Below are 27,077 nucleotides of genomic sequence, written 5' to 3' on the forward strand. Positions count from 1 at the left end.
CTATGATGAATTCTAAAACCTGACTGAAACTCTTCAAATAGACCATTCCTCTGCAGATGATCAGTTAGCTGTTTTACAACTACCCTTTCAAGAATTTTTGAGAGAAAAGGAAGGTTGGAGATTGGCCTATAATTAGCTAAGATAGCTGGGTCAAGTGATGGCTTTTTAAGTAATGGTTTAATTACTGCCACCTTAAAAGCCTGTGGTACATAGCCAACTAACAAAGATAGATTGATCATATTTAAGATCGAAGCATTAAATAATGGTAGGGCTTCCTTGAGCAGCCTGGTAGGAATGGGGTCTAATAAACATGTTGTTGTAAGAGTAGAATGGGAGGCAGAGCATTCAGCTTTCAGGCTCCTCTCCTGTGGAACCAGCTCCCAATTCAGATCAGGGAGACAGACACCCTCTCTACTTTTAAGATTAGGCTTAAAACTTTCCTTTTTGCTAAAGCTTATAGTTAGGGCTGGATCAGGTGACCCTGAACCATCCCTTAGTTATGCTGCTATAGACGTAGACTGCGGGGGGGTTCCCATGATGCACTGTTTCTTTCTCTTTTTGCTCTGTATGCACCACTCAGCATTTAATCATTAGTGATCGATCTCTGCTCCCCTCCACAGCATGTCTTTTTCCTGGTTCTCTCCCTCAGCCCCAACCAGTCCCAGCAGAAGACTGCCCCTCCCTGAGCCTGGTTCTGCTGGAGGTTTCTTCCTGTTAAAAGGGAATTTTTCCTTCCCACTGTAGCCAAGTGCTTGCTCACAGGGGGTCGTTTTGACCGTTGGGGTTTTACATAATTATTGTATGGCCTTGCCTTACAATATAAAGCGCCTTGGGGCAACTGTTTGTTGTGATTTGGCGCTATATAAAAAAATTGATTGATTGATTGATGGTTTGGATGAAGTAACTAATGAAACTAACTGAAAATAACTCAGACAGAACAATCGGAGAGAAAGAGTCTAACCAAATACCGGCATCATTTGCGAGTTATACCACGGAGTCAGGCACTTCTGATTTAAAGCTCTTTTTCAGAGGAGCTACAGCATCCAAAGTTGTCTTCAATGAGGATGTAAAACTATTGATGAGATACTCTATCTCACGTACAGAGTTTAGGTAGCTACTCTGCACTGTGTTGGTATATGGCATTAGAGAACATAAAGAAGGAATCATATCCTTAAACCTAGTTACAGCGCTTTCTGAAAGACTTCTAGTGTAATGAAACTTATTCCCCACTGCTGGGTAGTCCATCAGAGTAAATGTAAATGTTATTAAGAAATGATCAGACAGAAGGGAGTTTTCAGGGAATACTGTTAAGTCTTCAATTTCCATACCATAAGTCAGAACAAGATCTAACATATGATTAAAGTGGTGGGTGGACTCATTTACATTTTGAGCAAAGCCAATAGAGTCTAATAATAGATTAAATGCAGTGTTGAGGCTGTCATTCTCAGCATCTGTGTGGATGTTAAAATCGCCCACTATAATTATCTTATCTGAGCTAAGCACTAAGTCAGACAAAAGGTCTGAAAATTCACAGAGAAACTCACAGTAACGACCAGGTGGACGATAGATAATAACAAATAAAACTGGTTTTTGGGACTTCCAATTTGGATGGACAAGACTAAGAGTCAAGCTTTCAAATGAATTAAAGCTCTGTCTGGGTTTTTGATTAATTAATAAACTGGAATGGAAGATTGCTGCTAATCCTCCGCCTCGGCCCGTGCTACGAGCATTCTGACAGTTAGTGTGACTCGGGGGTGTTGACTCATTTAAACTAACATATTCATCCTACTGTAACCAGGTTTCTGTAAGGCAGAATAAATCAATATGTTGATCAGTTATTATATCATTTACCAACAGGGACTTAGAAGAGAGAGACCTAATGTTTAATAGACCACATTTAACTGTTTTAGTCTGTGGTGCAGTTGAAGGTGCTATATTATTTTTTCTTTTTGAATTTTTATGCTTAAATAGATTTTTGCTGGTTATTGGTGGTTTGGGAGCAGACACCATCTCTACGGGGATGGGGTAATGAGGGGATGGCAGGGGGAGAGAAGCTGCAGAGAGGTGTGTAAGACTACAACTCTGCTTCCTGGTCCCAACCCTGGATAGTCACGGTTTGGAGGATTTAAGAAAATTGGCCAGATTTCTAGAAATGAGAGCTGCTCCATCCAAAGTGGGATGGATGCCGTCTCTCCTAACAAGACCAGGTTTTCCCCAGAAGCTTTGCCAATTATCTATGAAGCCCACCTCATTTTTTGGACACCACTCAGACAGACAGCAATTCAAGGAGAACATGCGGCTAAACATGTCACTCGCGGTCCGATTGGGGAGGGGCCCAGAGAAAACTACAGAGTCCGACATTGTTTTTGCAAAGTTACACACCGATTCAATGTTAATTTTAGTGACCTCCGATTGGCGTAACCGGGTGTCATTACTGCCGACGTGAATTACAATCTTACCAAATTTACGCTTAGCCTTAGCCAGCAGTTTCAAATTTCCTTCAATGTCGCCTGCTCTGGCCCCCGGAAGACAATTGACTATGGTTGCTGGTGTCGCTAACTTCACATTTCTCAAAACAGAGTCGCCAATAACCAGAGTTTGATCCTCGGCGGGTGTGTCGTCGAGTGGGGAAAAACGGTTAGAAATGTGAACGGGTTGGCGGTGTACACGGGGCTTCTGTTTAGAACTACGCTTCCTCCTCACAGTCACCCAGTCGGCCTGCTTTCCCGGCTGCTCGGGATCTGCCAGAGGGGAACTAACGGCGGCTAAGCTACCTTGGTCCGCACCGACTACAGGGGCCTGGCTAGCTGTAGAATTTTCCACGGTGCGGAGCCGAGTCTCCAATTCGCCCAGCCTGGCCTCCAAAGCTATGAATAAGCTACACTTATTACAAGTACCGTTACTGCTAAAGGAGGCCGAGGAATAACTAAACATTTCACACCCAGAGCAGAAAAGTGGGGAGAGACAGGAGAAGCCGCCATGCTAAACCGGCTAAGAGCTAGTAGCTGCGCTAAGCTAGCGGATTCCTAAAAACACGCAAAGTGAATAATGTGTAAATAATTTAGAGGTGATTCAGCAGAAGGAGTGCTTTAGTTAAGGCACGTGAAAATTACACTGGGAAACAAATCGTTATCTAGATAACTAGATCAATCTAACTGCGCAGATTAAACAGCTAACAGATACAGCAAAACACTGCTGTGCTCCGGAACAGGAAGTGATACAATACCGCAGTGAGAGCCAACCACCAGTAGACGCCGACAAGCAAAAGTGGGCATGGGACGGAGGCTGGAAAGTGACACGAAATCAACAATCTGGGGAGGGACTGTGAGACTGTGAGGGCTTAAGTACCAGTGGAATAATCAGGGTGAGAAATGAGGAGCAGGTGTGCAGAATGTGCTGGAAGGGGGCGTGACCGGGGAAGACAAAGGTAAGTGCAAGAGAGTGCAGTGAGGCAAAATCAAAGTGAACTGGGGCAAGAAACTCAGTGGCTGAAAAACCAACGGTGCAAAGCAAGTTACATAAGTGACAGAAAAATTAACTGTGAATAATGTGACATGTTCCAGACAAACAATGTGTGAACAAAACAAAAGGGGCAAAATTAAGAAATAATGTGACTAGTCTAAGAAGGGGGGGAAAAAAACCAAGAAACCTAATATTAAACCAAACTAGGACGGAACTGATATTGACTGAGACATAAAAGTGAGTACAATAAATGATGAAGACAAAACAAACTACTGGTATAACAGAGAATAAACAGACCCGGTGACTACAGAAAATGCAATAAATAACAAATGGAACATAATCAGATAAACACTTTAAGATCAATGATAACCAAAACCTACGACCAAAGTATAATACGATAAATGTGATAAACGGAATTAAACTAAGACTAAAGCAACCTAAGGAACCAAGAGTGAAAGCAAATAATAAACAATAAAGCAAAACTGAATACATGGCAAAGAAAGGATACACAGAGACTAAATGAAACAAGACCAATCATAACTGAAGCATGACCATTGCAACCAGACATAATCTAAATAAAACACTGAAGATTCAGAACCTGGAGAACCCAAAACCTAGGACATGAACCCATGATGGGCAGGAACATGACAGGCTTCAATTCAACTCTGCTAAATCATGGTCTTTCGCATTTTTTTAGTACAAAAATGAAGTGTGACAAGGACGCAGACGTGTTGACGCGTGCGTTAGCTTCTCAGCTAAACGCTTCCTGATGCTGAATTAGGCTCTTCTGTGACCCAGTGAAGGTGGGACAAATAGACTGTGTAACACTGCGGTTTCATTACTGAGTTAGGAACAGATTAAAGTTAAACCACCACCTGAAAGCCCCCCCCACTGATGTTTAAAAATGATCACATAGCAGTAATATATGGGCATTTTCTGTAATCTGGTTTGCAGAATTATAGCTGAGTCCACCTCTCCTGAGGCCTAGGCAAATTCCGAGCCCTGGGTCTCTCAGGCCACAGCAGTCGAGGCCACGGCATCAGAGTCCAAGTATTATACAAATTCTATTATAGTTGCAATGGCCTGCTCCCACAGACTCGTGCATAATTTCATGCCACAGCTAAGTGAGTCGGACCCGGTCTGATAAAATGTTTAGTGTACTTTCATGATGCAAGGCCTTGAGATCACAGACATTAATACATAGGGCACCTCAGTCTCATTTGAACCCTGCGTGATATTGCAGGATTTGACCACTTAGGGGCTCTGGCAGTCTTTACGCATGTGACAGTAGTTGCAAGTGATGACGATTATATATATATATATATATATATATATATATATACACACACACAGTAGTGTTCAGAATAATAGTAGTGCTATGTGACTAAAAAGATTAATCCAGGTTTTGAGTAGATTTCTTATTGTTACATGGGAAACAAGGTACCAGTAGATTCAGTAGATTCTCACAAATCCAACAAGACCAAGCATTCATGATATGCACACTCTTAAGGCTATGAAATTGGGCTATTAGTAAACAAAAAAGTACAAAAGGGGGTGTTCACAATAATAGCAGTGTGGCATTCAGTCAGTGAGTTCGTCAATTTTGTGGAACAAACAGGTGTGAATCAGGTGTCCCCTATGTAAGGATGAAGCCAGCACCTGTTGAACATGCTTTTCTCTTTGAAAGCTTGAGGAAAATGGGACGTTCAAGACATTGTTCAGAAGAACAGCGTAGTTTGATTAAGAAGTTGAATGGAGAGGGGAAAACTTATATGCAGGTGCAAAAAATTATAGGCTGTTCATCTACAATGATCTCCAATGCTTTAAAATGGACAAAAAAAAAAAAAAACAGACACGTGGAAGAAAACGGAAAACAACCATCAAAATGGATAGAAGAATAACCAGAATGGCAAAGGCTCACCCATTGATAAGCTCCAGGATGATCAAAGACAGTCTGGAGTTACAATTTGCCAAAGAACACATCAGCTGGCCTAAAGAGAAATGGAGGAATATTTTGTGGACTGATGACAGTAAAATTGTTCTTTTTGGGTCCAAGGGCTGCAGACAGTTTGTGAGACGACCCCCAAACTCTGAATTCAAGCCACAGTTCACAGTGAAGACAGTGAAGCATGGTGGTGCAAGCATCATGATATGGGCATGTTTCTCCTACTATGGTGTTGGGCCTATATATCGCATACCAGGTATCATGGATCAGTTTGGATATGTCAAAATACTTGAAGAGGTCATGTTACCTTATGCTGAAGAGGACATGCCCTTGAAATGGGTGTTTCAACAAGACAATGACTCCAAGCACACTAATAAACAAGCAAAATCTTGGTTCCAAACCAACAAAATTAATGCCTCGCAAATGTGAAGAAATCATGAAAAACTGGTTATACAACTAAATACTAGTTTAGTGATTTACAGGATTGCTAAAAAAGCAGTTTGAACATTTTTGCGTTTGTAGCGTCAACAGCAGATGCTACTATTAGTTTGAACACCCCCTTTTCTACTTTTTTTTACTAATAGCCCAATTTCATAGCCTTAAGAGAGTGCATATCATGAATGCTTGGTCTTGTTGGATTTGTGAGAATCTACTGAATCTACTGGTACCTTGTTTCCCATGTGACAATAAGAAATATACTCAAAACCTGGATTAATCTTTTTAGTCACATAGCACTACTATTATTCTGAACACTACTTATTGTATATATATATATATATATATATATATATATATATATATATATCATCATCACTTCCAGCTACTGTCACATGCGTAAAGGCTGCCAGAGCCCCTAAGTGGTCAAATCCTGTGATGTCACGCAGGGTTCAAATGAGACTGAGGTGCCCTATGTATTAATGTCTGTGATCTCAAAGCCTTGCATCATGAAAGTACACTAAACATTTTATCAGACCGGGTCCGACTCACTTGGCTGTGGCATGAAATTATGCACGAGTCTCTTGCGCAACTTACAGGAAAACTAAAAACAAATCGGTTCATGAAAAGCAAAATCTCGTCCTCACAAGTCCCGTTTCTCTGACAAATTGTCATCATGCCTCATAAATGTAGTGAGTTGCATTTGTGTTTTCTGAGGCGTTTTGGTGACAGCGGATCTGTGTTGACACCTCTGAAAACAACCTCTTCCCGTTTCCTCAGGATGGGCTTCAGTTACGCCCCCACCTGGCAGCTGTGGTTGCGTACCAATGGTGCTCTGCTGGCCGTGGTGGCATTGGTGGCGCTGCTGTCACTGATTGTGCTGCTCCTGCTGGGTTCACACCTCTATCTGGTCTCACTCAACACCACCACCTGGGAGTTCATGTCACGACACCGCATCTCCTACCTCAAACACTGTGGTGCTGACGAAAACCCGTTTGACCACGGCACCTTCCACAACCTGTGGGGGTTCTTCTGCGTGTGGGGCACAGTGGTGTGGGAGCAGGTGTACTTCAGGGAGGGCTGCGACCACGTTTAGGCAGCGCACACGCGGGACCAAGTTTCACAGTGCTTCCTCTGAATTTAGCGGTTTGGTATTGCAACCAGTTAACATTCAACCATCAGGTCACATCTGGAGATAATCTACCGACTGTGTGTACCTTTCAGTGGTGGGCACACTTCCGATAATCCGATAACAGATAATTATCGAAGATAATGTTTTCAGTATCGGATTATCTTTTTAGATAACTTTAAAAGCCATTATCGGAGCAATTATCTTCCGATTCATTTTTATCCGATAACTTTTAAACTGATAAACAAAGCTGAACAGCAACAAGCATTTTTAAAATTAGTTCAGCACCCACCTGTTAAAAGTTTTGTAACAGATGCATAGTTATAACCTTTGCAAACAGAAGAGAACTGCTTGTATAAAAAGCATTTCAATCCTCTACAAACAAAGGAAAAACAGCCCCAAAAAGAAAAAAAAACATTTCCTTTAACACCAATACTGATATGCTCGCAATATGACCTAAGTCATACAGAGGCATACATTTTTAACTTATGGTTCAAATTTTAACCAAACTAATTTTGGACAAGTTATTTAAAATTACTGTCATGTCTGAAGTTTCATAAAGTAAAAATATCAGGTATATGTTTTAGTTTTAAAGTAATGTGCTAATTTTTAAGGTTTTGTGAGTAGTGCCCCGCAGCGCATTGTGGGTAGGATGATGTAATCTCAGTACGTCACGACAGGACAAATGCATTTCAGACACTCTGTTCAGGCTCCACAGACAACAGCATTAAACTCTAGTGCCTAAAACTCTTGAATATATTCTCTGCGTTTATAGACGTTGATTTTTTTTAATTGCGTTTGTTAAATTCCATGCATTTTAAATGTGAGCAGACAGGGATTATCTAGAATTTGTTTTGAAAGCCTCTACTGCCATCTAGCATCTACTGGCCAGTAGTGTTCATGGCAGTATCTGGGAACCAGTAGATGGCAGTGTTCTATTTATTTTGACCCCGGTTATGTCAGATGATTGTCAAATCAACTTTTTTGCTTTGTAAATGGCTTTTTTTTTTTTTACAAATGAAGTTTAAAAACAAAACAACTGCAAAATAACAATAATAATAACTATTACAAGACAGCTCTGCAGTGTTTGCACAGGCACAGTGCGAACGGTTGGATGCTGCTTGTAGCTTTCAGCAGCAGGATAACCTCACGACGGCCGACCACAATAATATATCAAACAGGTTTGATTCTCATTCGACCATACGATCGGCGATCAGGAGGTGGTCGTCAGATCAATCAATCAATCAATTTTTTTATATAGCGCCAAATCACAACAAACAGTTGCCCCAAGGCGCTTTATATTGTAAGGCAAGGCCATACAATAATTATGTTGTCCGCAGCTTGATACTCCATGAACACTACACGATGCAGAAGGCACGATTAACCTGAAACTTGGTCCAAAAAATTCCTGCATGAAAAATCATCTCGCACACTGTAAAGCACGTTTTACAACATCAAATGAATGTTGTAAAGAGAGAATGTGCGCAAACACGCGCACATTCTCTATACATTCTCTCCACATGCAAAAAATTTTGCGATGACACTTCCAGGGCTCCGTAAAATGCCTGTTTTTACAAATAAAAAAATGGAATATTTTACAAAAGCACATTTAAACACCAACACATGACAGACGTCACATTAACGTGTTGGTTTACATAATGAATGACTGAACCAATCAGTGTTTAGCAGAGACACGTTTACCCAAAATCCTTTGCGATCTGTCTCTTTGTTACAAAACGTCAGAATTAGTGCATTATTCAACATTAAAAGATATATCTTATATTTAAACTTTGTACAAATGACAGAATTGACATTAATGGAGTTATTCTATCGGTATTAATGTTATTTATAAATCAACACCATAACTCAATATGACTATTTTTCAAGACCTCCACATGACCGGAGCTTTGCTATTGATAAAGAGCTGGCTTTACGGCTACTCTCAGGGTGCTTCTGTGTTGGGAGGGCTGTAATAAATGAGAGCTTCCAGCAGGAGCCGAATGTTGAAAGAAGAAAGTGTGGTCCCGTTTGAGTCTTGGGGTGCCTCTGTGCTTGGAGCACTGTAGTAAACAAGAGCTTCCAGCAGGGGCAGACTGTTGAAAGAAAAAAGTGTGGTCTTATTGTTTGGGTCTGTTATTTTTAATTTTATTAGAAGCTATTAAATTTGTTTTACTAGTAGTTGTAAATGTGCCAGAGATATTGGAATTTATCTGTTATCGGTTATCTGTAACTTCCGATACATTTTTGGGTGGTTTATTGTTTTATCTTTATCGAAGATAACTTTTCAGTTATCTGATTATGTTATTGAAGTTAATTTTTTGGTTATCTGTGCCCACCACTGGTACCTTTGTTCTTTGATCATCTGATAGTTTTTTTTTTTTTTTAGCTTCTGTCATTGGATCCATTGGTTTAACTTCTTTTGATTACTCCATGTGTCCCATTCCAAAAGGTGTGAATAGATTTCCTGTTCCAACTCCCCATCTTTAATTCCAGTGGTTTCAGTGAATAAATTATTCAGTGATTGTTTAAATCCTGGTTGAATTAGTTTTAGAGGTTGACCGACATGGATTAAGGCAGAGTGGGGGCAAGACCGATGTTGGGGAGTAAAAAATTAGCAATATGTCTGCTGATACATTTAAAAAAATATTCCCAACATTTCATTAAACCCTTCTGAGAAGGGAATGTCATTGGAGCTTGGTACAGTATAAACATTATTAAAAAGTAACTAGAGTGAGTGAACCTTTGAGTGAAATACATTCTGCACTGTTTCCATTTCCACTTTCCCTTGTGCAATAGTTGACCTGTCATGGAGCAATAAATGTGTAACTGAATTTATTGTAAATCAGTGATGTTGGATAAAGTGCTTGAATTTAATTCAGTGAAAAAAAAAAAGATGTACGGTAATATTATGTATCCTAGCCTACATGCAATACGGTCAGTTTTGTTTTTTTTTCCTTTTTACTATGGTACTCTGTAAAATTATGTATGATGAGTAATAAAGACTTTACCCTGTAAATATTTGTAATTTGTCTTCTGCACAGTTTTCTGAGTCCAGCAGAAATAAAACATACTTTCATTTAATGTACAAATTCAGCAGAGGCACATCTGTGCTTCTAACACAGTCTGTGCTACATCATCATAGTCATGTGACAGAAGGGCAAAAAAAAAGAAAAGAAAAAGAGAAATAACATTTACAAGACATACATCTGACCTTCAGAACAGAAGTGAGGATGTGTCAGCCTGCACACAGCCAGTACAGAGAGGTGGGGGCACACTACGATGGATTTGCACCAACTTGGGACCATTTAGTTATGTTAGTGTCTCCAGCTGATCAGCTTTCAGAACAATCTGGTGAAAGGTCAAGTAAAATATAGTACAAAAATGCATTTTCCACAATATCGCCACGACCAGTGTTGGAGATATTTCATCACTCACTCGGGCAGTAAATTCAACTGGTATGACTGATTTCATGAAGTCAAAATAAAAGTAAAGTTATCAGCCATCTGATAACTTCTGTTTTAGTAAAGCTTTCATACTTCCATAACAAGTGTAAAAACGGCAACTTTAAAGATGCTGAGAAAAGTACATTTAATATTTGAATCATTAACTGATTAGATCATTACAGCCTGCTGAAAACTCTTAAAGTCTCATTTACTAGCAGTTTATTTTCCACCACACATTCATTTCACAACAAGAAATTAACTGATGTGGAGATAAACTTACTACATGCATAAATACATTTTTTTTTACTTCCAGTAACACTCATAACTTTAGTCAATACCAAGTAGATGGGAGTTTTTATTCCCTTCAGTCAGTCTGTGTGTGTGTGTGTGTGTGTGTGTGTGTGTGTGTGTGTGTGTGTGTGTGTGGGAGGGGGGGTAAGAGACAAACAAAACAAACCAACACAAAAGGTAGTAATGACCTTGAGAGAACCGCTCCCGCTGAATCAAACAGGAAAAGCTGAATTATTCAAAGGCTGGAGAGCAACTGGAACATGGTCACGTCTGATCTGAATATTAAAGGATGGATGATCAGTCTGTGTTTGATTTCAGGTGGCAGTGATCCCATGCTTTTATTCTGAAGGCCAGATGTGCTGCACACAGGTTTCAGATTTTCATACATTCACTGTCATTTGTGACCCCGGCCGGGTCACTGCTGGCATAATGTGTATTTGTGAAGAAATCAAGACGTCGTTATTCCACTGGAGACACTTCATACGTTGAAACCTTCAACCTGTTGTGCCGAAAGCTTACCAACAGGAACAAAGAGTAAATGTTTGATCGAGGGATGAGACAGTTATTGTCCAAATGTGTGACAGACTGGCGGCTGAGACACTTTGTAGTCTTCTGTCGTAACCACACCCACACAGATCACATGATCCTTGAAAAAGACAAAACTAGCTTTTCACTGTGTTGCATCAGAAGAACGTGACAAAAGCAGCTGTCAGCTTATGCAGGAGAAGTCGAAGTCAGAGAAGATCTGCTGCTGCTCAGCGGTGAGGGCGTGCGGTGTCCGTGGAAGGGTGAGGACCGGCCTCAGGCTCGTAAACTCCTCATCAAAGTTACTGACGTCCCGCAGATCCTTGATGACTGGCAGGAAGGGTGGTTTCACTTTCTTGTTCATGAAGGCCTCCCAGTCCACTCCCTACCGAAAACAACCAAAAACGTTATTTCAACTGATGTGCTGAGGAAACTCGACCACGGGTTGTTTTATTAGTACTTTGGCTGAAGGTCTGTAGAACTAATGCCATCAAGATCTGTGTGTTGTGCACCATCCAATTATTTTCTCAAAAATCGTTCATAGAATTTCTAAGATTTTCTAGACACTCCTGGTCATGGTAAATTGGACTTTGACTGAATCCCTCTGGGCAACCCCAGAAGGAAAATGCATACAAATAACTTATTGTCACTTTCCCTATAACTGTCAAAATCACTCTTTGTCCAAAGGACTGCAAGGTTTGACAACCCTATTTTTTTATTATTTTTTTTTTTAGGAAGAACATTCTAACAAAGTGAGAAGATTCCTTCTCCACTTGAACACATTTACCTCAAGTCTGACCCACATAATGGGAAGGCAGGGGGGAACAAAAATCTTAGAGATGTTTCTACAGACAGCAGAGCTGCGAGTTTGAGTTTTAAGAGACAGCTGGGTGAATTTTGGCTTTATAAAATTTGGATTACTGGATGGTTCTTAAACTAGAAGATTTTCATCTTGTGTGCCCTGCAGCCAGTGGCTGGATACCCACCTGGAAGAATTTGTGTCTCTTAATCTCAGAAGCATCTTCCTCTCCTGCCCCGAGCCTCTCCTCAGGATTTTTCTGCAGCAGCTAAAATGCACAACAGAAAAATAATTATAAAGTGAAGAAACTCAGAAAAATGCTGAAATACCAGACTAGTATATTTTTAAATCACCGTCAGAAGATGGAGGTAAATATTCTGTTTGTGGCAGAACCACAGAGGAAGGTGGAGGTTACAGTAGTGTTCAGAATAATAGTAGTGCTATGTGACTAAAAAGATTAATCCAGGTTTTGAGTATATTTCTTATTGTTACATGGGAAACAAGGTACCAGTAGATTCAGTAGATTCTCACAAATCCGACAAGACCAAGCATTCATGATATGCACACTCTTAAGGCTATGAAATTGGGCTATTAGTAAAAAAAAAAAAAAAAAAAAAAAAAAAGAAACGAAAAGGGGGTGTTCACAATCAATCAATCAATTTTATTTATATAGCGCCAAATCACAACAAACAGTTGCCCCAAGGCGCTTTATATTGTAAGGCAAGGCCATACAATAATTACGTAAAAACCCCAATGGTCAAAACGACCCCCTGTGAGCAAGCACTTGGCGACAGTGGGAAGGATAAACTCCCTTTTAACAAGAAGAAACCTCCAGCAGAACCAGGCTCAGGGAGGGGCAGTCTTCTGCTGGGACTGGTTGGGGCTGAGGGAGAGAACCAGGAAAAAGACATGCTGTGGAGGGGAGCAGAGATCAATCACTAATGATTGATCTCTGCTACAATAATAGTATACTGGCATTCAGTCAGTGAGTTCATCAATTTTGTGGAACAAACAGTTGTGAATCAGGTGTCCCCTATTTAAGGATGAACCCAGCACCTGTTGAACATGCTTTTCTCTTTGAAAGCCTGAGGAAAATGGGACGTTCAAGACATTGTTCAGAAGAACAGCATAGTCTGATTAAAAAGTTGTAGAGGGGAAAACTTATACGCAGGTGCAAAAAATTATAGGCTGTTCATCTTCAAATGGACTAAAATGGACAAAAAAAACAAAAAAAAAAGACGCGTGGAAGAAAATGGAAAACAACCATCAAAATGGATAGAAGAATAACCGGAATGGCAAAGGCTCAGCCATTGATCAGCTCCAGGATGATCAAAGACAGTCTGGATTACCTGTAAGTGCTGTGACAGAAGACGCCTGTGCAAAGCTAATTTATTTGCAAGAATCCCCCGCAAAGTCCCTCTGTTAAATAAAAGACGTGCAGAAGAGGTTACAATTTGCCAAAGAACATCAACTGGCCTAAAGAGAAATGGAGGAATATTTTGTGGACTGATGACAGTAAAATTGTTCTTTTTGGGTCCAAGGGCCGCAGACAGTTTGTGAGACGACCCCCAAACTCTGAATTCAAGCCACAGTTCACAGTGAAGACAGTGAAGCATGGTGGTGCAAGCATCATGATATGGGCATGTTTCTCCTACTATGGTGTTGGGCCTATATATCGCATACCAGGTATCATGGATCAGTTTGGATATGTCAAAATACTTGAAGAGGTCATGTTACCTTATGCTGAAGAGGACATGCCCTTGAAATGGGTGTTTCAACAAGACAATGACTCCAAGCACACTAATAAACAAGCAAAATCTTGGTTCCAAACCAACAAAATTAATGCCTCGCAAATGTGAAGAAATCATGAAAAACTGGTTATACAACTAAATACTAGTTTAGTGATTTACAGGATTGCTAAAAAAGCAGTTTGAACATTTTTGCGTTTGTAGCGTCAACAGCAGATGCTACTATTAGTTTGAACACCCCCTTTTCTACTTTTTTTTACTAATAGCCCGATTTCATAGCCTTAAGAGAGTGCATATCATGAATGCTTGGTCTTGTTGGATTTGTGAGAATCTACTGAATCTACTGGTACCTTGTTTCCCATGTGACAATAAGAAATATACTCAAAACCTGGATTAATCTTTTTAGTCACATAGCACTACTATTATTCTGAACACTACTTATTGTATATATATATATATATATATATATATCATCATCACTTCCAGCTACTGTCACATGCGTAAAGGCTGCCAGAGCCCCTAAGTGGTCAAATCCTGTGATGTCACGCAGGGTTCAAATGAGACTGAGGTGCCCTATGTATTAATGTCTGTGATCTCAAAGCCTTGCATCATGAAAGTACACTAAACATTTTATCAGACCGGGTCCGACTCACTTGGCTGTGGCATGAAATTATGCACGAGTCTCTTGCGCAACTTACAGGAAAACTAAAAACAAATCGGTTCATGAAAAGCAAAATCTCGTCCTCACAAGTCCCGTTTCTCTGACAAATTGTCATCATGCCTCATAAATGTAGTGAGTTGCATTTGTGTTTTCTGAGGCGTTTTGGTGACAGCGGATCTGTGTTGACACCTCTGAAAACAACCTCTTCCCGTTTCCTCAGGATGGGCTTCAGTTACGCCCCCACCTGGCAGCTGTGGTTGCGTACCAATGGTGCTCTGCTGGCCGTGGTGGCATTGGTGGCGCTGCTGTCACTGATTGTGCTGCTCCTGCTGGGTTCACACCTCTATCTGGTCTCACTCAACACCACCACCTGGGAGTTCATGTCACGACACCGCATCTCCTACCTCAAACACTGTGGTGCTGACGAAAACCCGTTTGACCGCGGCACCTTCCACAACCTGTGGGGGTTCTTCTGCGTGTGGGGCACAGTGGTGTGGGAGCAGGTGTACTTCAGGGAGGGCTGCGACCACGTTTAGGCAGCGCACACGCGGGACCAAGTTTCACAGTGCTTCCTCTGAATTTAGCGGTTTGGTATTGCAACCAGTTAACATTCAACCATCAGGTCACATCTGGAGATAATCTACCGACTGTGTGTACCTTTCAGTGGTGGGCACACTTCCGATAATCCGATAACAGATAATTATCGAAGATAATGTTTTCAGTATCGGATTATCTTTTTAGATAACTTTAAAAGCCATTATCGGAGCAATTATCTTCCGATTCATTTTTATCCGATAACTTTTAAACTGATAAACAAAGCTGAACAGCAACAAGCATTTTTAAAATTAGTTCAGCACCCACCTGTTAAAAGTTTTGTAACAGATGCATAGTTATAACCTTTGCAAACAGAAGAGAACTGCTTGTATAAAAAGCATTTCAATCCTCTACAAACAAAGGAAAAACAGCCCCAAAAAGAAAAAAAAACATTTCCTTTAACACCAATACTGATATGCTCGCAATATGACCTAAGTCATACAGAGGCATACATTTTTAACTTATGGTTCAAATTTTAACCAAACTAATTTTGGACAAGTTATTTAAAATTACTGTCATGTCTGAAGTTTCATAAAGTAAAAATATCAGGTATATGTTTTAGTTTTAAAGTAATGTGCTAATTTTTAAGGTTTTGTGAGTAGTGCCCCGCAGCGCATTGTGGGTAGGATGATGTAATCTCAGTACGTCACGACAGGACAAATGCATTTCAGACACTCTGTTCAGGCTCCACAGACAACAGCATTAAACTCTAGTGCCTAAAACTCTTGAATATATTCTCTGCGTTTATAGACGTTGATTTTTTTTAATTGCGTTTGTTAAATTCCATGCATTTTAAATGTGAGCAGACAGGGATTATCTAGAATTTGTTTTGAAAGCCTCTACTGCCATCTAGCATCTACTGGCCAGTAGTGTTCATGGCAGTATCTGGGAACCAGTAGATGGCAGTGTTCTATTTATTTTGACCCCGGTTATGTCAGATGATTGTCAAATCAACTTTTTTGCTTTGTAAATGGCTTTTTTTTTTTTTTACAAATGAAGTTTAAAAACAAAACAACTGCAAAATAACAATAATAATAACTATTACAAGACAGCTCTGCAGTGTTTGCACAGGCACAGTGCGAACGGTTGGATGCTGCTTGTAGCTTTCAGCAGCAGGATAACCTCACGACGGCCGACCACAATAATATATCAAACAGGTTTGATTCTCATTCGACCATACGATCGGCGATCAGGAGGTGGTCGTCAGATCAATCAATCAATCAATTTTTTTATATAGCGCCAAATCACAACAAACAGTTGCCCCAAGGCGCTTTATATTGTAAGGCAAGGCCATACAATAATTATGTTGTCCGCAGCTTGATACTCCATGAACACTACACGATGCAGAAGGCACGATTAACCTGAAACTTGGTCCAAAAAATTCCTGCATGAAAAATCATCTCGCACACTGTAAAGCACGTTTTACAACATCAAATGAATGTTGTAAAGAGAGAATGTGCGCAAACACGCGCACATTCTCTATACATTCTCTCCACATGCAAAAAATTTTGCGATGACACTTCCAGGGCTCCATAAAATGCCTGTTTTTACAAATAAAAAAATGGAATATTTTACAAAAGCACATTTAAACACCAACACATGACAGACGTCACATTAACGTGTTGGTTTACATAATGAATGACTGAACCAATCAGTGTTTAGCAGAGACACGTTTACCCAAAATCCTTTGCGATCTGTCTCTTTGTTACAAAACGTCAGAATTAGTGCATTATTCAACATTAAAAGATATATCTTATATTTAAACTTTGTACAAATGACAGAATTGACATTAATGGAGTTATTCTATCGGTATTAATGTTATTTATAAATCAACACCATAACTCAATATGACTATTTTTCAAGACCTCCACATGACCGGAGCTTTGCTATTGATAAAGAGCTGGCTTTACGGCTACTCTCAGGGTGCTTCTGTGTTGGGAGGGCTGTAATAAATGAGAGCTTCCAGCAGGAGCCGAATGTTGAAAGAAGAAAGTGTGGTCTCGTTTGAGTCTTGGGGTGCCTCTGTGCTTGGAGCACTGTAGTAAACAAGAGCTTCCAGCAGGGGCAGACTGTTGAAAGAAAAAAGTGTGGTCTTATTGTTTGGGTCTGTTATTTTTAATTTTATTAGAAGCTATTAAATTTGTTTTACTAGTAGTTGTAAATGTGCCAGAGATATTGGAATTTATCTGTTATCGGTTATCTGTAACTTCCGATACATTTTTGGGTGGTTTATTGTTTTATCTTTATCGAAGATAACTTTTCAGTTATCTGATTATGTTATTGAAGTTAATTTTTTGGTTATCTGTGCCCACCACTGGTACCTTTGTTCTTTGATCATCTGATAGGTAGGTAAGGTAAGCCCTTGAAATGGGTGTTTCAAACAAGACAATGACGCCAAGCACACTAGTAAACAAGCAAAATCTTGGTTCCAAACCAACAATATTAATGCCTCGCAGATGTGTAGAAATCATGAAAAACTGTGGTTATACAACTAAATACTAGTTTAGTGATTCACAGGATTGCTAAAAAAAAAAAAGCAGTTTGAACATAATAGTTTTGAGTTTGTAGCATCAACAGCAGATGCTACTATTATTGTGAACACTTTTCTGTGAATCACTTTTTTGTGAATCCCTTTTCTACTTTTTTTTTTTTTTTACTTATAGCTCAATTTCATAGCCTTAATGTTGGGTATTTTCTCCTCCAAACATTCTTAAAACCTTTAACAAGACAAACAGAGTCAAAATCTTTAACACTTAAGAGTGTGCATATCAAGAATGCTTGGTCTTGTTGGATTTGTGAGACTCTACCGAATCTACTGGTACCTTGTTTCCCATGTGACAATAAGAAATATACTCAAAACCTGGAATAATCCTTTTAGTCACATAGCACTACTATTATTCTGAACACTACTGTATTTCTTAATGATTGATGTAAATGAAGTTCCAGACAAACATAGCGACTTGTAAATGTTCATGTGTCCCTCTCTGACTTGTCTAAAGATAAAGGGGGCTGTAAATATGGTTTAGTATTCAAAAATAATCCAGATTGTTTGTCCAATTACTTATGAACCTCTGAGAATGGAGGGGCTCAGCAAATAATGGGTGTAATTCCTAAGTAGTTATTGAAATATTTCGTCAAACCTCTTGCATTAAAGATTAAAATCTACAATACAAGAACATCTCAATTGTTTCAATTCCATCTCCACTGTTGAAAATTAGTAGAAGCAAAATGACAAAACCTGCCACTGTCCAGATATTTATGGACGTAATGTGCCTAGGCTAATTTTTACTGTAAAGCTGCAGCATGCTGCAGCTACCACTAATTCGAAGCGGTGGCAGGGGGTTTAGCATTTTGTTCCTAGGAACTCTGTCTCCACGTGTATTAAAAGGAACCTCGACTATAACATCAAATTTGTCAAAAAATTGAAACACTGACGTCTGCTATTATAATATATAGTTAGAAGTGCATAAACAAGTCTTGAATGATATAAAATAGCATTTATTTATCATGTATTTAAATACAATGTGGCCGCCATGTTTTTGCCTGCGCAATGCATTCTGGGGGTGATGACGTGGAAAGGTTTCTGAAATCTTTCATGCAAGCGAAAACAGTGTTAAAGCTAGTTCTTCTACTGAGATAAAATGCCACATTGCGCGGCTTTTGGATGCAATTTTTAGTCTAAAGGCAACAAAGAAAGCGAGGTAAGCCTTCATTGCTTTCCAAAAGAAAGAAAGTTAAGGAAAAAGTGGGAGGATGCTTGTGGAAGAGTGCAGTTGCCGAAAGACCCGTGGCTGTGCTCACGTCACTTCAATGTGGATGCATTTGAGGCTTTTCATCGACCTCAGCTAATGAGGGAGTTTGTTGGTGTTTCTGGATACAAACGACATCTTAAACCAGATGCAGTGCCCGTCATATTTCCCCACAAGAAGAAAAATTGTCCACGAGTAACTAGTGAAAATAGGACTAAAACACGCGAAAGAGCAGCAGACGCTCTCTTTCTCTGTCAGCATCGGCAAGCAGCCCCCACACAGACACCACCTACAATGGCCAACTCTTACTTGATCAGAGCGCTGATCTTCATTTCTGACAGTATTTTCAAAGTTCACTTCCTCACACTGCAGATCACACTCTGGTTCAAACTGAAAAGGGTGAACAGAGAAGCTCATCGTTGCTAATCGCCGCTAGTTGTAATGTAAACACGGGAAGCTCTGCCCCCGTTTGAGGTCACTACCCAGAATGCATTGCGTTACAAACAATAGCGACCTACATAGAAATAAAGTTTCTTAAATATCATAAAACTTGACATTTTTGCAAATTTTGTCCCATAGTTATGTTACTAATATCACAACAAGTCATATAGAATAAACATGTATTTATAGTCGGGGTTCCTTTTAACTTCCACGATGATGGAATCACACTTACCACAATAGTACAGTGGAGTTTGTTCCTTTTCAGACCAGTAACTTAATGTCTCAAATAAGATACGATGTCGTGTGGACAGTAAATCCAAACAACTTGGAAATTCTTGACGAGAGAAGTGCACAAGTATAGGCTACAACTGCGCTGTGAGCTACCCTCACCACTGAATCCAGTGCTTTCTTGGCTTCTCCATTCGTTAGGCTACAGAACTGTTCCAAAGCGTTATATTGGTGCATCCTCTGGATCTCATCGGCCCTGGGAAATATTTTAGGTTTCATCGAGCTGCAGATCTTCATATTTGGGCTTTTCTTCCGTGGTTGGCTTTGTGCTATATTCTCTTCAGTTCGTAAGGTCGATATAATGATTACACCTTGCTTCTTGGGTGGCAAGTAGATGGAAACATCAGGCATTCTTGAGGTTGTTACTATTTCAGGGGGAACATATCTGGATGTTTGCCCTCATCACAAACCTCATGTCAATCTTCACAGCTCTGATATTCTGTCTTCTGGTAGTTTTTGCGTTCCAAGATCTTGAATGCAACTTGTTGGGAACCCCACAAACTCTCAGGATGCCATTCCAGCCAGCTTTCAGCATCTTGTTACAAAAGAATTCCCAGATACCAGTCAGATAATTTATTGTGTCCATGTTTACCAGTCCTCCATCCAGATTGTGCACAAAACTCCTGTGAATCAGTCTAACCTTGAGGTCTAGCCAGATTAAATCTGGTAAAACGCACAGGCTGTAGAAATTTAAATCAATCCTTAAGGAAGCTTTAACTAATCTGTGGTCACAAGCCAACAAACTGCCACTCCTATAGACACTGTTTCCAGCATCTTTTCACAAGAACATGATAGATCTCCTTTGCTGCACCACTAGTAGTCTAGTACTAGTGGTGTAGCAAAGGTGCACCTCAGCAACTTGGTACACCAACCATTTGAACAACCAGATTAAAAGTGTGTGTGTATATGTGTGTGTGTGTGTGTGTATCTACTCACTAAGATCTGGCCACTTCCAGGTCTGTGGACCTCAAACAACACTGCCACTGCATTGTGGAAGTTTAAGATCCCTCAAAAATAGTGGAAGATGGTTACCTTTGTTGAGAGAAGGGGTGTTTTGGGTGCCCACCTGCCTGAGAAAACTTAAAGAAGCTGCTGTGCAATGTATGAACTCTTACCACTTCACCAGTCAACATCCTTCAGACAGGATGCAAGTGCTTTTCTTCTTCCCTAACAGAGATGAGGATGAAAAAGCTTTCCCCCTCTCCACCACCAATGCAGTTACTCTTAAGCATCAAGTTTCAGTGGTCATAGACACAGATTTCATATCGGCTGTTCTGGATCTCTTTAGAAAATCCGTAACCCCAATAAGTGAAAACCTCCAGTGGAAGGTTTTAATGTCAACCAGACAGCAACAAGACAGGAGACCAAACCTTTTGGATGAGGGACACTGGTTCAGGAGAAAGGCGGCGTGGGAATCGTACTTCATCACTGACGATGCTGTCAAACACTTCTTCTTCATCATCACCAGGAAATGGCGACTGAAAGACAAAGTCGACCAGCACAGATACTGCAGTAGCCGTCCAAGTTACACACGTCCTGATGTATTGATTTTTTTGTTCGTTTAATTGTACACTTCACTTGTAAATAGATAATGCTTCTGAAAAGTTACTCACCCTCTTGGATGTTGGTTTTAATTGTTTCCCATCAAATTAAATTAAATAAATTCACCTCTTTACATAAAAACTTGTTTAAACTAACTGGTAGAGCTCCTGCAGACTTTACAAATCCAGCTGGGCTGTTCATGTTATACAGAGAAAAAATAAAAGCTGTGAGAGACTTCCATGTTTTTCTTCCACTTGGGGTTTTGTAGGTGCAGACCAAAATTTGAACTCAATCAGATAAGATTTAGAGGTTCCCCAGACTGAGACAGTTTCCTCTCCCTCTTCTGGCAAGACAACGTCACCCTAACGGGAGAAGACTCTGATGCCATTATTTATTATTTTTTTTTACAGGTACGTCTGATGGCTTCTAATCGCAAAAAGTGATGGTTGATTGGTCACCCAGAGGAGAACATTATTGGAATTGCTGGATTACTGCATTGCTTGTTTGGGGAAAATTCTTGCTTTGTGGAGGACCCATAAACAATGTCCATTTACAATGAAATTTGGTACAGATCTTTTATCTTATTACTGGAACAAGAACATGTGGCCCAAAAGATTTTGTAACATTTGATATTTTGAACAGGTCTAATATCCAGTGTTTTGTTCAAAAGCAGCTACATTTGTTCAGATTTCATCACCTGCTTCAGTTCAGAGACTTTTCCTGGTTTGGTGGTTTTTAACTGACCTCGCCCACCAGCATCTCGTAGATGAGGACACCCAGCCCCCACCAGTCCACACTGCGGGTGTAGTTGTTCTCCGTCAGCACCTCTGGAGCAAGAAACTCTGGAGTGCCACAGAATGTAGACGTGCGGTCCCCGTGTCCCATACCTACAGACACAAAGCACAGCCTAAGTGGCAACACGTCACTACAGATGCAACAACCCTTCAGCTACAGTTCAAACAAATATTACGATATGCCAAAATAATAAGTTACGTTACCAACTCATCACTGGAAAAGTAACTTTGGATCACCTCTTGGACTGAAAGTTGTTCCCTGTTACACGCTAATTAATGCAAATAATCTCAAATAAGGATTTTACAAAATGGACTGGCATCTGTGACAAAATGGAGGTCCTGTAATGTCCTATTTTTAAATTAAGACCGAGATGATGGTCACTGGTTCAGAATGCAGCTGCTAGAGTTGTAACCAGAATAATACAGATTTGACTATTACCACAGTTTTGATCTCCCGTCGTTGGCTTCCTGATCACGAGATCAGATTTTAAGGTTAATATATAAAATTCTACATTTACCTACGTGCCCATTTCTGGCAGATCTCATTAAACCTTATGTACCACCCTGTACTCTGCATTCTGAAGACTGCAGGATCAGTGTGTTCCAAAGGTTAAAAAAAAAAAAAAAGTCAGCAGGTCAGATGTTCTTTTTGTTATTGTGCATGTTTTCTGTGGAACAGTCTGCCTGCTGAAATAAGGACTTTTTCTGTGGACTAAAGAGACTTGTGTTCTCTGTAACTCAATTAAAAGTATTTGACAGAAGTAAATTGTTGGCTTTTCTCTCAGCTCTAATCAATTACTAAACCATTGGGGGACACCACTACACTGTCTCAAACTCTGATTTGAGCAGCACTTCAAATAGATGTTAAGTAGATTTAAAATTTCTATTCTCTGGAAGCTGGAGCCTGTAACTGGACTGGCATGGACTGTAGTCTGGCTAGGGTCATTCTTGGACATACGAGGTCTATTAGAAAAGTATCCGACCTTATTTTTTTCAAAATCCATATGGATTTGAATCACGTGTGATTGCGTCAGACAAGCTTGAACCCTCGTGCGCATGCGTGAGTTTTTCCACGCCTGTCCGTTGCGTCATTTGCCTATGAGCAGGCTTTGAGTGAGGAGTGGTCCAGTCCCCTCAGCGGATTTTCATTGTCAGGAAATGATGGAATGATTTGGGCTGCTGTAGAGTGACTTTCTAAATGGCTGTTACTTGAATGTAGTCATTTGCTGACTGCACAGAACCTGAGACCAAACATCAGAAGGTGTCCAGTCAATGTAGGAACCTTAGATCTGAGGGATTTGCTTGATGAATAATGGATGCATGTGTCAGAGCAGGCTTTGGGAACTCTCCCATTTTGATGACTGCTCTGGTATCACAAGAGACACTGACAGCCCGTTTCTGTGGGCTTCTGATCCAGTCCACGATGCTTTGTACTCAGTGATTCCACCATTGAAAATAATGATTCATATACGGTTGGTTAGTTGCAACATTTGTCTTGTTAGACTGGCCAAAACAGATGGTCACCACACAGAGTCTGGTTTGCTTAAGGTTTCTTCCTGTCATCAAATACTACCTGAAGACGTTTTCCCCTCTACAACCATCTTGAATGTGTTTGCTCAGGTGGATAAGTTTTAAACCTTACTGGTGTATAGGGTTTTGAAGTAACTCAAATTAGTGCTGTATAAATTAATAAAGTCATTCCAACTTATCACAAGTGTCAAAAGTTCTTCACATAAAAGTAGTAAGACCTATATCGGCCCCGAGGGCCATTTGTTGCTTATCTCCAGATTCTACACCATAAAGTAGATAAGACTATGACTTCCCTGGACAGGACTCCAGTTCAACACGGGTTACCTTCCCAGCCACGGCCAGTACCCATGAGACCATGCAGATTAAGTGCACATTTGTTTATTTTTCCCCATATATCTCACAAAACAGTGTGAAGATATCATCATGGGAACGAAGACATGATGCAAGTACTTCCATTTTATCCACAGAAAGATGAATGGATTATTGATAAATAATCTGTAAATTAAGAATTACGGGTACAAAGCTACAATTCCAGTCTGTCACAAGATGAACATTTCAACACAAAATTAAATGCTACCACAAGTAAACTAAAAACTTCTGCTGCTGCACACCATAAACCAAACAGTCACAAACAGCTTGGGACTCCGACGAGGGAGGTCGCATCTCCTCCACTCTCCCTTATCTCTGTTCTCTGCCTTTAACCTTCAAGTCCCTACATCACCAGACTGTGAATTCCTCAAATTATATTGGATTCTGGATCTATTGGACTATTATTGGATTAACCATGGAATTGATCAGCTGGTCTCTGAACACTATTGACACCACTTTTTCTACAAGGTCAGGAACGGGGGATCCTACCTGCCCAGATGGAACGTATCCAGCAGGCTATGTCCTCGACTCCTGGGGGTCCTGGCGTATTGCATGCTTGGCACCTTTCTCCGTTGAGGACGTCGAGGATTTATTCATTTTTGGCCTCATGGTAGCAGGGCTGGTACTTTTTGGCTTATGTGCTGCCCTGATCTACCGGAAAATTGTCAAGACAGCGGCATCAAGAACGCTTGTCCGTCTTGGTTAACGAGGTTGGCAAGGCAGTGCATTCTCAGACTGCAATGACTCTTGAACTCAGACGCAAATTAGATCACATCTTGGAGGAGATGTGTGCCTTGCAGTTGAAGCTGAAGATTTCAGAGGCCAGTGAATAGTATTCATAATTCATAATTGGGAATATTCTTAATTCATAATTGGGATTTTGTTGTGCAAGTGGAACTGTTAAAAAGTGATTTCACTGCTGTAACAATAACATTACAGGCTTATCAAGCCTGAAGGTCAACTTGCCCGACTGTCTCCTCTAGAGGGATTTGTTTCGGCCTGGGGAACATTGGCTGTTTCTTATCTCATCTCACAAAGGCAAACTGCTTTTCACAGGACTGAAGCATGCTCCATTCCCCCCCCACCCTTTCCGGCGCCTGCTTATCGTCATTCCTTTTCCCTTCGGCGGGGGTGGTGCAGCTTTAGCTACAAGCCCACGCCCCCCCCAAGCTGATGGCAGCGCAACTCAGGGTTGCTGCGTGGCCTTCACTCACTTGCCTCAGTTTGGATAATGGACTTCTTCAAACTTAGTGCACCTAAACAATGTCAAATGTGTATGTGTTGCCTTTAATTCTGATGTGTGCCGTTATTACGGTAAACAAGTAATAATTGTGGACTAATTGCTGTCTGAGGTAACTGGAGTGTAAACATAATTTCTCCATTGTGAGATCAATAGAGTATATCTAACCCACAAGATCTGTGCCGGAGAAAAAACTATATTAAAAAAGTGTTTCCATATTTAGCATCATTCTGTTCGTTTACCTTCCTTGCACAAGCCAAAGTCTGCGATCCTGATAAACCCATCTGCATCCATCAGAAGATTATCCAACTTCAAATCCCTGCATGACAGAAACAAAGCATTAAATCCAGCAGGCCTCCCGCTAGCAGTGACGCCTGCATTCTGAAAGGACCCCACCTGTAAACTACTTTCTTTAGGTGGAGGAACTCCAAGCCGAGCAGCACACAGGATGAGTAAAACCTGAAGAAGGAGAGGGAACATGAAGATGATTCCAGTGGAATGTGTGTTGTTATGCCATGTATCTGTGCCACGTCGTCACCTGGTCTGTTTCTCAGTGAAGATGCTGGTGTGAATGTGAGTCATGAGGTCTCCTCCGGGAGAGTAGGCCATCACAAAGCACACATGGTCTAGAGTCTGGAAGCAGCCGTACAGGTTGACCAGGAAAGGATGGCCACAAGCGTTGATTATTTCAAAGATCCTTTTTTCACAAATGAGGCTGAACAGAATGTTTGGGACAAATTAACAATCATTTAAAAAAATAAATCTGAAATGTCTGAAACATTCACTCTTATGAAATGTGCTGTACCACATATGCAGGACAATACTAAAAGATTCATTAAAAGATTTTACATTCATGTCTTATTCAAACAAGCTGAGTTAATTATTAACCCAGTCTTGTCACTGGTGATACTGCATGCAAATTATTAAGAATACAGCCGCCACAGACTGTACACATCATCACTGCAAGGAGCAAAAGTAGTTTTTGAATTCCTTTGGGTAAGAAAAGTGTTTGTTCAGTTTTGGTAGTGGTCATTCAGATTTGCTTTTCTTTTTCTCTCTGCCTCTTTTTTTGCCTTGCCTTTCACCAAGGTTTTGGATAGGTTCAAGGAGCAAAAACAAAAGCAGAAATGTTATATTTGTTAATGTTCTGTAACAGAAATATTTATTTGAAATAATGGTGACCCAATGGTAACCGCTTCCCCCGCCTTTGTAAGTGTGGGCTCCAGTACGGTGACCAACTCCACTGTGGACTCACCACTCCAGCAAAAGGTAAAACATTTATGTGCATCTCTTTGCACACTGATTGTGCTGCACTAACGTACTTGGTACTTGTGTCAGAATGCTGCAAAAATAGCAAAACTTTGTTGTACTGTTGATTTCCACCACTCAAAACTGCAGAAAACGTGGCACACAACATCTGTTAAATGCTGAATTAGCAAAAGACTAGAGCGTAATAACATTTGCGTCTTTAACGCACAAAAGCTACGTGTTACATTGGGATGGGAGCTGTAGATTCTTATCCTCTTCATGCTGCGAAATCTTGGGATAAGCATCACCACCTATGGGCCTCAGGGCCAGTTTAGGACTTACACAGAACATTAGTAACCAGTATCTTTTGTTGTAACTGATGCAGGGACCATAATTTTAAGATGGAACCCAAAAGCAGAACCATTAAAAGGAGATGCACAGAATTCATAACTCGGATTTTGGTGCAACGCTCAAGCACATCTGTGAGCTTTTGTCCACAGCTCCTGAAAATAACAGATTCCCAACTTTTTCCAATGTAAGAAATACAGCTGCATTTTCAAGCAGCCTGTAAAAACAGCATCATGGTGGAGTTTCAGATATACATCCAAACAGCCGGGTTATCGTCAGAAATTCACGTGTGCATTCATTGCGGCGGTTATAGTGGGTTAAAACAGCGTCCTGTACAGACAGCAAACATCTGGATCTGAAATCTGACAGACCATCTCAAAAGTTGGGGGTGAAGTGTGTCATCTCCTCTCTATACAATGCACTGATCCAGGCAGTGTGCACAATGCTCGTGCACATCCGCGAGCTGGCAGAAAGTCCATAGCTCCTAAAAATAATT

At 40.5% G+C, this 27,077-nt stretch overlaps 2 protein-coding genes across 3 annotated transcripts in view; one reads left to right on the forward strand and one right to left on the reverse strand.

Moving 5' to 3' along the window:
• zdhhc12b (zinc finger DHHC-type palmitoyltransferase 12b) overlaps window positions 1-15,212 on the forward strand; it is a 30,189-nt gene extending 14,977 nt beyond the window's left edge. The window contains exon 5 of one of the 2 annotated variants that reach the window (XM_034191693.1): window positions 14,659-15,212. In XM_034191693.1, the coding sequence (XP_034047584.1) occupies window positions 14,659-14,974 (316 nt within the window). In that variant the 3' untranslated portion in view covers window positions 14,975-15,212. Of the gene's footprint in view, window positions 1-6,622; window positions 7,177-14,658 lie in introns of those variants that run through there. The other variant, XM_034191692.1, reaches the window with a different exon arrangement.
• Window positions 10,033-27,077, reverse strand: part of pkn3 (protein kinase N3) — a 98,981-nt gene continuing 81,936 nt past the window's right edge. Inside the window, exons 16-22 of the mRNA XM_034191687.1 lie at window positions 25,524-25,700; window positions 25,382-25,444; window positions 25,228-25,304; window positions 21,797-21,939; window positions 20,881-20,988; window positions 12,217-12,297; window positions 10,033-11,615 (exon numbers count right to left, since the gene is read on the reverse strand). Coding sequence (XP_034047578.1) covers window positions 11,415-11,615; window positions 12,217-12,297; window positions 20,881-20,988; window positions 21,797-21,939; window positions 25,228-25,304; window positions 25,382-25,444; window positions 25,524-25,700 — 850 coding nt within the window. The 3' untranslated portion in view covers window positions 10,033-11,414. The remainder of the gene's footprint in view (window positions 11,616-12,216; window positions 12,298-20,880; window positions 20,989-21,796; window positions 21,940-25,227; window positions 25,305-25,381; window positions 25,445-25,523; window positions 25,701-27,077) is intronic.

This window comes from Thalassophryne amazonica, chromosome 17 (genome assembly GCF_902500255.1).
Source record: "Thalassophryne amazonica chromosome 17, fThaAma1.1, whole genome shotgun sequence".
Classification (NCBI taxonomy): Eukaryota; Metazoa; Chordata; class Actinopteri; order Batrachoidiformes; family Batrachoididae; genus Thalassophryne; species Thalassophryne amazonica.